Source organism: Salvia hispanica, chromosome 4 (genome assembly GCF_029641045.1).
Source record: "Salvia hispanica isolate PSC_SH4W2 chromosome 4, Shi_PSC_v1, whole genome shotgun sequence".
NCBI lineage: Eukaryota > Viridiplantae > Streptophyta > Magnoliopsida > Lamiales > Lamiaceae > Salvia > Salvia hispanica.
This window is the reverse complement of record NC_142695.1, coordinates 46,194,286-46,206,941: the sequence shown is the minus strand read 5'-3', so window position 1 is coordinate 46,206,941 and position 12,656 is coordinate 46,194,286. Positions and strand designations below refer to the sequence as shown.

Below are 12,656 nucleotides of genomic sequence, written 5' to 3'. Positions count from 1 at the left end.
GTTCAACTTTCAAATCAAATTTCTTGTCAGTGTGGAAACATCCCATCAAGATAAGGTTATTCAATTCCATCCCATCAAGGGTTCAAAATGCTTGCATGCCTAATTAATTTTTCTTTTTCAAGCCAACGATCACAATTAGGCAAGAATAAATAGTCAAGAATGAATTAGATTTCAAATTTTCAACCAACTACTAGTATTACTTATCCAAAAATACCCAAAGCTGTACAACTCTATTTCCACAAGTTCATTGATATTTCAAAGTAGAGTGGAGTACTATATGATTATCGAATATTTGATAGAGTATTTGAAAGGGGTGCTTCTAACTAAATATGGATTTTATTATATTTTATTTTATATTATAAGTTCTTTTGTAGGTTGTGGGTTAAGGTGGGTGGGGTTTGAGGGGCTACATTTTTTCCCATCCACATGAAATAAGAGAAACCCTTGTGTTTTTTTGAATGAATGAATAGGTCAAGATATAACAGTACTATCTTTGAAAACCAATTTAATTACATGTTTAAAAAAGTAGAACAACTTTGATGGGATGGGTTGCAATAATTAAGCCCATTTACAGATTTGGCAGCATTTCAAAATTGAAGCCCAAATTCTTATGGGCTGAACAATATGATTGAGCATATTACTTATATATTGTATTTGTGACGTACACATATAGGGTTAATTAATTAAATAAAACAGATTATAATTATCTAAATTATTCATGAGGTTATCGAAAAAACTCACTTTGACCTAGCTAGTACATAAAAAATGAAAGTTTTCATAACAAAAAGAAATGAATAACTTAAAATAAAAAACATGAAAACAAACTAAACAATTAAATTCCCGAGGTAGAATTTTTTGATTTTTTTTAGTCTTGGGCGAATCCTTGATCCGTCTTGCTTGAATTCCTCTTTGAACTAGCACATAAATAAATTGATGAAATATGATATAAACTGGATGGTTCAAAGTTTTGCTAAAGCGTATGAACTATCTAAAATTCGAAGCTCACCTTTATATAGTTCGGCCGTGGGAATAAATACACCAAAAAATAAATAAATAATCCAAAATAAATTAGAAATTTTTGGCCATTGAGCTCTGAAAATGTCTATAACAAAACACCACCTTTTTTAATTTTAATTCATAAATCTGATAAATCGGTTGCTCCCTTAATCAAACTCTTTGATTATTTCAATATTAGATGACACTAGATCATCTAAATCCAATTAAGAAATTGGAGGAATGCTTTGCATATCTCCAAAGAAATGATCTTGATCAACCATCTTCTTGACCTTGGCCAATCTCTCAAAATTCCCATTAAAATACTTCTCCCCCCAACCAATAGCTCGCGAATAGCTCCGTTCGCCCTTCTTCTGAAACCCTAAATCAAGATCCCTATAATTCAAGTAAGCCCTTTGCGGCGAAGACGAAACATATGGCTCCATGAAATCATACATCTCCCTACTCCACTTCAAATGTTTCTTCTCCTTTTCGCCCTCATCCCATATATGTTGAACAAATTCCCTTTCCTATGAGGAAAAGGAGTCACATTTTCCCGCCATAAGGATCCATGATCACGTACACCGAGTTCTCCTTCACCAGCCGCTCATTGATCCCGTGGTACGCGGATTTTGGTAAAGGCACCGTGGCGAAGTCCGATTTCCCCTTCATGCTGTTGACCTTATACTTCATTGTCCTATTCAGAAGAATCTCCAAGGGCTGGTTTGTGTAGGAAGAGAAGTAGAGAGTTGAGCTGATCCAGCTCATCTCCTCGCAATCCGCCTCTTGTAACCCTAATTCTGGGAAATTTGTGTTCATCAATTCTAATAAATCTTTTGCATTTCCGAGGAAGAGGGAATTGAAGTAGACACGTGCGAATATTGGCTTGTTTTGGGTGTTCTTTTCAACGTTGTTTGATAGGATAATCCGGATGAATAGATCATTAGGTAGCTTGTTTGCTATTTTTTGCCACTTGTCGACGACCTCAATCCCCGTGTCATCTAATTAAGTCTTTGTGCATGGTGAAACCGTGGCCAACGGAGGGACTCGGACGAGCTGGACCCGCCACGCGAGTATGATGCCGAAGCTGGCCCCACCCCTCCTCTGATGGCCCAGAAAAGATCCTCGCCCATCAATTCCCTGTCGAGGATCTCGCCTTTCGCATTCATGATTTTTGCGTCCGCTAGGCCGTATGCTACCACCGCTGATGTGGCCCCCCACGCCCACGCTAGGGCATAACCCCGCAGGGAAGGCGTGGGAGTCACTCTTATTGGCGATGTTGTGGTACAATTCGCCAAGTGTGGCCCCGGCCTGGACCCAAGCCGTCTCATCATCCATGTTAATGGTGATGGAACGGAGGTTGACTAGGTCAATGAGCACCAACCGGTGCCTTGACCGGTAGGATAGGCCCTCAAAGTCGTGGCCCCTGCTTAGTACCCTTATTTGGAAGGCGTGGGCCCGTGCGCATATTATGGCGGCTTTGATTTGGTGGTTGTTGGTCGGAGTAACAATGAATTTGGGCCTTTGATGAATAGAATTTTTCCATCTAGCGTTGTGTATCAAAGGTTGGAAGAGATTGAAATACGATGGAGAATGAAGCGAATAGACATATTTGGATGTATTAGTATGGAACGATGAAGATTGTTTGGACATGCATTTAACAAATTCCTCTAGATGTGCCAAGCAAAATCCAATTAAAATGGATAGATACAACATGAAATGCTGCAGCGTATGAGAGGCCATTGTTCTATTGTTAAGAAACGAACAATCAGAAATATTTTGAGTCCTAAATTTTTCACAATTTTTAGTTTACCATAAGATTCAACATAAGCATAAATATTTGAACGTATAGCATGTCTTTTGAGTACATTAACAAGAAACTGCAGTTGTTATATATCAGTGATCAATTGCACCAAACGCTTAAAAAAATGCATAGTTATTGTTCATCCCAACATGTAACATTTTTTTATTTATTATCCTTTCATCTTATAACCGAAGTCTTTAATTGCTTCATGATAGATATATATGTGCTATCCATGCAGCAATTATTACATTTTAATTTGTAGTACTTTGTTCTTTATTTTCAAGTTCATCAATAAAATTTCAAAATTAGTCCACCCGCAAAAAATAAAATAAAAGCTCAAACTCTACTTGTGAATTTTGTGTGCGTATATTGATCTAGTGGTATAGTGATTAATATTCAAGATCGTAGGGCTCGGATTCGAATCCACCATGACACGATCTTTAAATTTATGCTCATTTATAAAAAAAAAAAAACTTACATGAATCTTCTTCGAATTTTATTTAGCCCAAGGCTCAAGAGAGCCTAACACTGAAATAAATATAAACAAAAATATAATTGCTCAAGGTCCGAGAAAGCCCAACAGTGAAATAAATAAAGAGCCCAATAACTTAACATGAATCTTCTTCAAATTTTATGATCTTACAATGATAAATTATTTAGCCTAATAATTAATCCTGATACTAGAATTATATTCAAATATAATCATATATGCACATCGGCTATTTCAACAGTACTTTTAGTTTGAAGGCAGTGTCCCAAACACCCAGTCCCAAAATGTTGTAGTAACTCCAAATCCTTTCTCTTGCATTCTGAAGTGATGACTCATGTGGTATCGCTTCTATACAATACAACCACAAAAAAAATCATACTATAACTCACAAAGTTTATTTTATTATAATCATAAATATAGGCACTGGTTTAAAATAATGTAAAAAGTAATAATACGCCTAGCAAATATGTAAATGAAATAAATGTACCTCGAGTAGAAGAGGGGTGGATGATTTTGCATGGTGCAGGTGATAGTGTGTGCAATCGTAGAGTATATATCCCAACACTTCACCTCCGATCAAAGCAGACAGATACGGTTCAGCTATAAAAAGCTTCGTTATATACCAAACCTGTACACACACACAGAGAATTAGTTGGAAGGCATTGGGATTTGGGGATATCTCTTATTAATAATAATTTCAATAAAATAGAATAATATCATTTGAATTACACAACAACATTCAAATTTAAAAACACCTACTCCAAATTGACGACATAAAAAATGATACAAAATTAACGAACATTGCCTAGTTCAAGCTACGCAAGAATGGAAAACTATTTTTGGATATGACATATATTGATAAAGGGTAGTGATAAAATGAAAACTTATATATTGTACAAACTCAAAACTCTTCAACACAGCTTCATCACAGTTTTAATACAATATCAATACAGTCTAAAATTTCAAGATTTTAATATCAACACAATGTCAACACAATATCAACACAACATCAATCATTGACTACCGTTGAAATTCTGTTGACATTTTCCTGTTGATGATTTTTGGGATCTGTTGACATTTTTCAATGATACAGATCATTATTTTGAGTTTGTACAATATTTAGAGTTTTCATTTGATCACATTCCTATTGATAAATGAGTTTGAATTTGGTGTAAATTGGATATTACTTAGAAGAGTGAACTACATAAATGGTACCTGATCTTTCACTTTTGCACATAAATGATACCCGATCTTTATTTTATATCGTTTTTGGTACCCAGTGACAAAAATAATCCTAGGTACCAAATATGTGATTTTTTTTCTTGGATGATGTTTTTGGAAATTTCAATTAAATAGTACCAAATATGTGATTATTTTTTCTTCCTTTCTTATTTCTCTTTTGAGTGAACTACAAAAATAGTCTCTGGACTATGTGTTTATCTCGCAATTGAACCCTGTACTTAAAAAATATCCCCAGACAACCCTAGACTAAGCGTTTATTTCAAAATTGGTCTTTTTTCACCGTTTCATGACGAAAATACCCTTTTAGGTAGTTTTAGGAGGTTTGGGCAATTTAGTCTTTTTACACTTTAAATCTGATATTATTTCAGTGATGTACTAAATCTGATATTATTTCAAAATTATCATTCTTCTTCCCTTTTTCCATCCTTCACTTTGTTTCTTTATTTCAATATTAAATTTAATTTTATAATATTAAATTTTAAATTTCAATTTTTAAATATCAATAAATTTTTATTAATTATTAAAATTACTATTAGGGTTTAGGGTTTAGGGTTTAGGGTACGACAACGTCTTAGTTTTAATCAATATTTAATAGTTTTAATCATAAATAGATCATATAACACGATTTATTTTGAGATAAATATGCATCTAATGTAAGACTAATATAATTTTCATTTATTAATTTGAAAACAATCAAAATTAACTAGAAAATTTCAACAAAAATTTTCCTATATCAAATTTTTAGTCAACTTCATAATTTTTAATCACAAGCAATTATAACAACCGAACGAAGGCTAAATAGAATAACTCTTATTTTTCCATCATGATTAATCTGTGCGTCTTCAATTCAGGTGAATATTATATTAAATAACAAAAATTAATAGTTTCAATATTTATAGTGTCCATAAATTAATAGTTTTAATTAAAAAACTTTATTGATATTTAAAAATTGAAATTTAAAATTTAATTTTATAAAATTAAATCTAATATTGAAATAAAGAAACAAAATGAAGGATGGCAAAAGGGAAGAAGAATGATAATTTTGAAATAATATCAGATTTAGTACATCAATGAAATAATATCAGATTTAAAGTGTAAAAGGACCAAATTGCCCAAACCCCCCTAAAAGAGTATTTTCGTCACGAAACAGTGAAAAATGACCAATTTTGAAATAAACGCTTTACTCCAGAGTTGTCTAAGGATATTTTTAAAGTCCAGGGTTCAATTGCGAGATAATGCATAGTCCAAGGACTATTTTTGTAGTTCACTCTTCTCTTTTTCTTATTTAGTTTCTTCTTCTATCCTTTTTCTCATTTTCTTCTTTCTTTTTAGTATTTTTATCTTCCTTTCTTTTTTCTTTTTTCTCCTTAGTTTATGTTTCTTCTTCCTTCTTTTTTCTTTTTTCTTCTTTTCTTCTTTCTTTTTAGTGTTCTATACATACATCTAATTGCATTCATAATATAAATAAAAAATAAAATACCTAATTAAATCAATTATTTAAAGTAATTAAATTAATTGAATATTTTTTATTAAATTATTTTATACTCATTTTAAGGTTGAAACACCTAACTAAAAATATTCAACTTTTTATATCATTACAATTCACAATGTTAAATTTTTATTAAATCTATATATTGATTAGTTACTAATTTCAAGTAAAATAATAATGATAATAATAATAATAATAATAATAATAATAATTAATTATTATTATTATTATTATTATTATTATTATTAGAGTGAACTACAAAAATGGTCCCTGGACTATGGGTTTATCTCGCCCATAGTCCCTGGACTTTAAAAATATCGCTAGTAGTCCCTGGACTAAGGGTTTATCTCGAAATTGGTCCTTTTGGCTTTTTTGGTACGAAAATGACCTTTTGAGGAGTTTTGGAGGGTTTGGGCAATTTGGTCTTTTTGCACTTTTAACATTTTAAATATGATATTATTTCAGTTATGTACTAAATTTGATATTATTTCAACATTATCATTCTTCTTCCCTTTTGTCATCCTTCACTTTGTTTCTTTATTTCAATATTAGATTTAATTTTATAAAATTTTAAATTTTAATTTTTAAATATCAATAAAAAATTTTAATCGCAAAAATTATTAAATAAAAAAAATTAATAGTCATAATCAATATTTGAAAGTATATAATATTTAATCAATATGACAACGACTTAGTTTTAATCAATATTTAATAGCTTTAATCATAAATATATCATATAACACGATTTATTCTGAGATAAATATGCATCTAATGTAAGACTAATATAATTTTTGTTTATTAATTTGAAAACAATCAAAATTTACTAATAATTTTCAACAAAAATACTCCTATATAAAAATTTTAGTAGGATCAAATTTTTAGTCAACTTCATAATATTCAATCACAAGCAATTATAACAACCGAACGAAGGCTAAATAGAATAGCTCTTATTTTTCAATCATGATTAATATTATTTGTGTGTACTTCAATTCAGCTGAATATTATATTAAATAACAAAAATTAATAGTTTTAATCAATATTTATAATATCCATGAATTAGTAGTTTAATTAAAAAATTTATTGATATTTAAAAATTAAAATTTAAAATTTAATTTTATAAAATTAAATATAATATTGGAATAAAAAAAACAAAAGTGAAGGATGGCAAAATGGAAGAAGAATGATAATTTTGAAATAATATCAAATTTAGTACATAATTGAAATAATATCAGATTCAAAATGTTAAAAGTGTAAAAAGACCAAATTGCCCAAAACCCTCAAAACCCCCCAAAAGGGCATTTTCGTACCAAAAAAGTCAAAAGGACCAATTTCGAGATAAACCCTTAGTCCAGGGACTACTGTTGATATTTTTAAAGTCCAGGGACTATGGGCAAGATAAACCCATAGTCCAGGGACCATTTTTGTAGTTCACTCTTATTATTATTATTATTATTACATAATATTATGTGATTCATAATTTATATAATTATACTATAATTATTTATTAATTATTATCTATTTTTTAGTATTATAACAATAATATTATTATAATAATTAAATATAATTATAACTATAATTATATTTAAGTATATTTGAATAATATTAAAAATGAATTAATTATTAATTTATAACATCAAAATAATAATATTAATATTGATTAATAATAATAGTATAAAGAATGAGGAGAATGAAAGAAGATATTATAATATCACTTTTGGTACTAATTTTATGTATGCCCAAAATATCCTCTCTGACATAAATGGAAAAATATATTTGTTTAAAGGGCATTTTGGGAAGAAAATATCATTCGGTACCAAAAATGTGATTTATAGGTACCAAAAATGATATAAAATAAAGATCAGGTACTATTTACGTGCGAGAGTGAAAGATCAGGTACCATTTACGTAGTTCACTCTACTTAGAAATAATAAAGCATAATTGAAAAGAATATTTACCATAATAATGAAAAATGCTGCTAGAGGAGGAGGCAAAACGAGGCGGAGATGGTCCATTGGGTGCTTGTGATGGCAGCCATGGAGGATATAGTGAACTGTGTTTCCCCTGCATGCATTTTATATCATACTCTATTATTTTTTTCAATTGAAATTATTAAAGTTCTAGAAAAAATGAAAAATGGTATATATATACCAATATGTGGTTGTTTTGAAGTGGAAGAGGAAGCGATGCAAGCAGTACTCGAGCAATGAAAACAATAATACTCCGGCTCCGGCCACCACTAAATGGCTTCCGTTCTTCGACGATAAGAGCCACCACACTATCGGTAGCCAAAAGAGAGGAACAACCCACCATGGGGTTCGCGTAAAACGCTGCTCCATCAAGGAAAACAAATACGCATGTAGTATGATTTTAAGAATTTTAGGTTTAATTTATAAGAAATTAAATAGATACCTCAATAAAGTCGTTATGGAAAAAGCGGGGGCTTTCTTTGGCGACTATAGGCTGGTGAACCCATTCATCATAAGCTTCTCCAAGATGCCCCACCTTCTTCAAACACTACTAATCAAACTACTTTTTCTAACTTCCAAAATACTACTACTAATATCATAGGAAAAAGATATTAAATGGATGTTTTCATAATACTATGAACTATTAATTAATTAAAGGGTCTTTTTGCACTATAAAAATGTTGCTATTATGTTTATTTAACAGGAGAAGATCATGTCAAAGAAATTGAAATGAAATTCAAGCCACTAACATGGAAAAATCATATATACAGGAGAAAAGGTAAATATTTTAGGTAACATATTTTATATTTAACCTGAAAAGCAAGTGGTTTGTTCATATCCACCGAGAAGGGAGGTCCGACCATGTTGGCTCCCAAACCAAAGTTTAAGATTATTATAAGCTATATATGTAAGAAAATTTATAGTACTCGACCACAATTTCAATATATGCCTCGTATGTATATATATACACAAACACCTTTTCAAATACTAGTTTTTTTTGCTTGTTTACGTGCTGATTGAAAAGTATTTCAATTTAATTGTGCTTGTACACGAATATGGAACTATATACAGCGTAATATATATTCATATGTGGAAAAAAGATTATTGAAAACGTGTATGCACAACCTATAGAGCTTATAGGTGCACCCTATATCTAGGATTAGATAGTTACTACTCGAAAGCCAAGACTGCGTGTAGTTCAGGTCATAATTAAATAGCATAATCAATTAACTAATAATATCAATATATGCAAATACAGAGAAACGGTGAATCAAGGATTTAGCTAAGAATTAAATTGGTATTGTTTAAAGCAGTGGCGGACGCAGGATTTTGACACTGGGGGGACTGGGGGGTCCAAATTACTAGTACCAAAAATAATTTTGCCCGTCTATCAAAATTAGTCTCGTACCAAAAAATGGAAAGTCGTTCCTAATTTATATACTTTGTCTGCTATGAATTCAAACTCGTGTCATCCATTAATGAAAATATTTTTCACCGATGGAAGATATTAACAATTGTTGTATACTTTTATTGTCAACGACGTCATAAACAGTCTGACAAGAGTATTATAGAACTACGAGATAGAAATGGATGACGAGAGATAATTAATTTAAGAATGAGCAAAATAAACTAAAGATGCACTCTTTATAATCTTATAGATAACAATATTTACGTAAAATTACTAAAGTGAGAAAATAAAAAATGTATAAATAAATTAATTAGTATCTAATGAATTAACTATGAGAATCGTAAAAATAAATTGTTTAAAAGAGAAATGAATTTGTATAAGAAAATGTATAAAAAGCGCCCAAAATAGAAATGAATATGTATAAGAACATGTATAAAAATGCGCCCAAAAGGTAAAATGGTGCCAGAGGGAATCGATCCTAACCTGTGCTGATTACAAGGTAGTTGCACAAACCAACTAAGCTAGAACTCATTTTTTACTTTATGCATATGTATAATATACTAAACGTTCAAAATGTTGGGGGTTTCAGGGGTCCCCAATTAACATGCGTAGGTCCGCCTCTGTTTTAAAGAGAAGTTTCTCTTAACTATTGTGGTACAGAGTAGCCTTAAATCTTTGGGTCAACTATCTTATCATTTGAGGTCCCTACAAATCACGGGAATAATCATTGAATCCGCAGATGGATAGCCTTAGTTTAATAACAAAAAATAAATAAATTATCGGTATGCAACTTTCAATAGGATGCATGATTATACATATATTTGGATTACAATTCTTTGTATGTTGTACTTTTGAGCTACTATGAAGAGGCTGAAAGTGTAATTTTAATGTATACGTATGCATTTATGTTATTGCAAAACAAACATTGTGTGCATTAAAAACGAATTCCTAGGCTGAAAGTGTAATTTTAATGTACACTTTGTTTATTGCAAAACAATATTGTGCATTAGAAACGAAGTTTATGCTACTTTTAATCCTGTCATTATGTCTTGTGAATAGAGTTTATGCAAAATTTGCTATGTAGTACTACAAGACGAAGGATTGCATACATAACATGCTGATTTATTCTCACCATTTTCGGTGAATGGCGGATGCAGAAAAATATTTTAGCAAGGGTTTCACTAATATTATATATTATGATTAATATTTTATATATATAAATAAATCACAAAAACTCTAAAAAACAGTATATTTAAAATTAAATAATAAATTATTCTAAAAATTCAATATATAGTGTTTTTCTTTATATTTTTTGTTATTTTATTATGGTAAAGTAAATAAGAAGAGTTGTGAAAAAACAAATTTAAAAATAAAGTTTTGTAGATTATAATTTCAAACGATGTTGCAATGGAAAAAATTTCATATTGTTAAATTCAATTAGCATTAATGGATATTTATTCATTGAAAACCTCATATATTATAGTTTTAAATGAAACGTGAATAGAATGAGTTAGTAGAAGGTGAGACCCTATTAGGAGTCTCATTCATGGGCGGCACGAAATGTTAAGAAAAATGGCTGGAAAAAAGTGAGTGAAATAAGGGTCCCACTTGCATATATTAGTTTTAAATGAAATGTGAGTGGAATGAGTTAGTGGAAGGTGGGACTCTATTATCATTTATGGTTAAAGTGATCGGGGACTCCTATTCACGGACGGACTAAACTGGAAAAATGAGACTCTTATTCTCGGACAGAGGGAGTATAACCTAAGAAAAGCTATACGTGAGCCAGTACATTTTTCCAAGCCCACTTTTAGAAACGCTTTCAAAGCCCATTAAGTGAGTCTTTGTTACGATCCCATCGACATCACCGGAAACAGAGACACCAGCAATAGAGGAGAGCCCCACAGAGCCGCCGTCGACAACACCAACAACGGAGGAAGACTCCACAGAGCTGCTGGCAACCCCATCATCGACGGCAGAAGTAACGGAGGATGAAGAATCAGCGCCGAACACTGAGGAGCTGGAGGAGCCGACGAGAGAGACGGCAGAGAAGCCGAAAGGAAGGAACCTCAGCCAAGGAAGGATCTCAAGCAGCCGGATCGCTATCAGGACTTCGTTCCCAAGTAGCCGTCCAACTGCTCGACGAAATGCTTGAATGAACTATTTATTTTATTTAGACTTTGGTTTATTTAATTGTAATTTCTTTATTTCTGAACGGTTTATGAGTCGATCGTTTTATAAGCTCCGTCGGATTTTCTTTGTTGGTTCTTTCTCGATGTATAGGATTAAGTCGAACCAACCCTAGGGCCTAGCTGATATAAATAGGGCTTCTCATTGATTTCCAAATCAATTAATGAAGAATTATTTTGCCCAAAGCGTCTTGTGTAATACATCACAAACCCTAACAGCTGCCGACGGAGAACTCCTCCGCGCCAGCCTTCACGTTTGACCGCCGACCCGCACGCCGGGCGCCGGATTATCTTGTGTTACTCTCGTAACCAGTAGATTGTTCTTCGTTAAGGGAGGAAGCTCCCTAACAAACTGGTGTTTTTTCATCTTGAACTCACTCATGGATATTCCACACGAATTAACCAACGTTCTTGTGTTGACGGGGGGCAACGCTCAGGAAATTAGGAACTGGATCGGTGCACCGCCCCCAGGGGAATCGGCGGGATAACGACGGTCAGCCGCACCCTCCACCGAGGGGCGAGCGACAACCGAGGGATGCAAACCCTCCTGACCCGTTGACGCAAGGGTTTGATCGAATCATGTCACGTTTCGATCAATTGGAAGTCAGATTGGAGGTATTGGAGAACCCGATATAGCAGGATAAGGATCCGCCGGATGAAGGATTTGATTCAGATGACGCAGCCTATGCGGATTATCGCGACCCTGATCGCAGTCGGGATCCCACGAACCCACGTCGCCAACAATTGGGGTTTCGGGATCATAGAACACATGGGCGTGGCCGTCGCGGCGGTACGTTTGGAGGCCGTGGGAATTACCGGCGCGATGGCGCTTGGCCTCAAGAGGAAGTTACTGATCGACGAATGACAGTTTATCGTCCACGTGCGGTTTCAAGCTGGGACCCACCAGCGACCCGTCAGCGGGGTTGGCGCGACCGCCACCGATCCTCCTGCTGGGACCCACCACTGCGTCGCGAGCGCTTGTCCTACCCCCAGGACCCGGATAATCGTCACGGTATACAGATGCGAGCCCAACACTTTGACGGATCGGACACGACAAATTGGATTTCACGTGTC

At 33.0% G+C, this 12,656-nt stretch overlaps 1 protein-coding gene and 1 pseudogene across 2 annotated transcripts; both read right to left on the bottom strand.

Annotated features, from left to right (window-relative positions):
- Positions 1–1,220: 1,220 nt before the first annotated feature.
- LOC125195229 (berberine bridge enzyme-like 22 pseudogene) lies at positions 1,221–2,736 on the bottom strand (annotated as a pseudogene).
- A 535-nt stretch (positions 2,737–3,271) lies between these two features.
- LOC125192195 (dihydroceramide fatty acyl 2-hydroxylase FAH1-like) lies at positions 3,272–9,016 on the bottom strand. 2 transcript variants are annotated; one of them, XM_089056121.1, is made up of 6 exons: positions 8,798–9,016; positions 8,428–8,523; positions 8,167–8,345; positions 7,974–8,079; positions 3,775–3,915; positions 3,272–3,635 (listed from the first exon to the last, which is right to left on the bottom strand). In XM_089056121.1, the coding sequence occupies exons 1-6, from the start codon at positions 8,846–8,848 to the stop codon at positions 3,534–3,536; spliced, it is 675 nt and encodes a 224-aa protein (XP_088912247.1). In that variant the 5' UTR covers positions 8,849–9,016; the 3' UTR covers positions 3,272–3,533. The 2 variants fall into 2 exon arrangements, with proteins under 2 accessions (XP_088912247.1, XP_088912248.1); XM_089056122.1 differs by having other exon boundaries at positions 8,428–8,520.
- Positions 9,017–12,656: the final 3,640 nt, after the last annotated feature.

What these genes read in the sequence shown, in the direction of transcription:
- LOC125192195 (XM_089056121.1), bottom strand. Translation starts at nt 8,848, where the DNA reads ATGGTCGGACCTCCCTTCTCGGTGGATATGAACAAACCACTTGCTTTT. An exon ending in TTCAAAACAACCACATATTG is followed by an intron (nt 8,080 to 8,166) that starts GTATATATATAC and finishes AAATGCATGCAG; the next exon opens with GGGAAACACAGTTCACTATA. An exon ending in CAGCATTTTTCATTATTATG is followed by an intron (nt 3,916 to 7,973) that starts GTAAATATTCTT and finishes GTGTGTGTACAG; the next exon opens with GTTTGGTATATAACGAAGCT.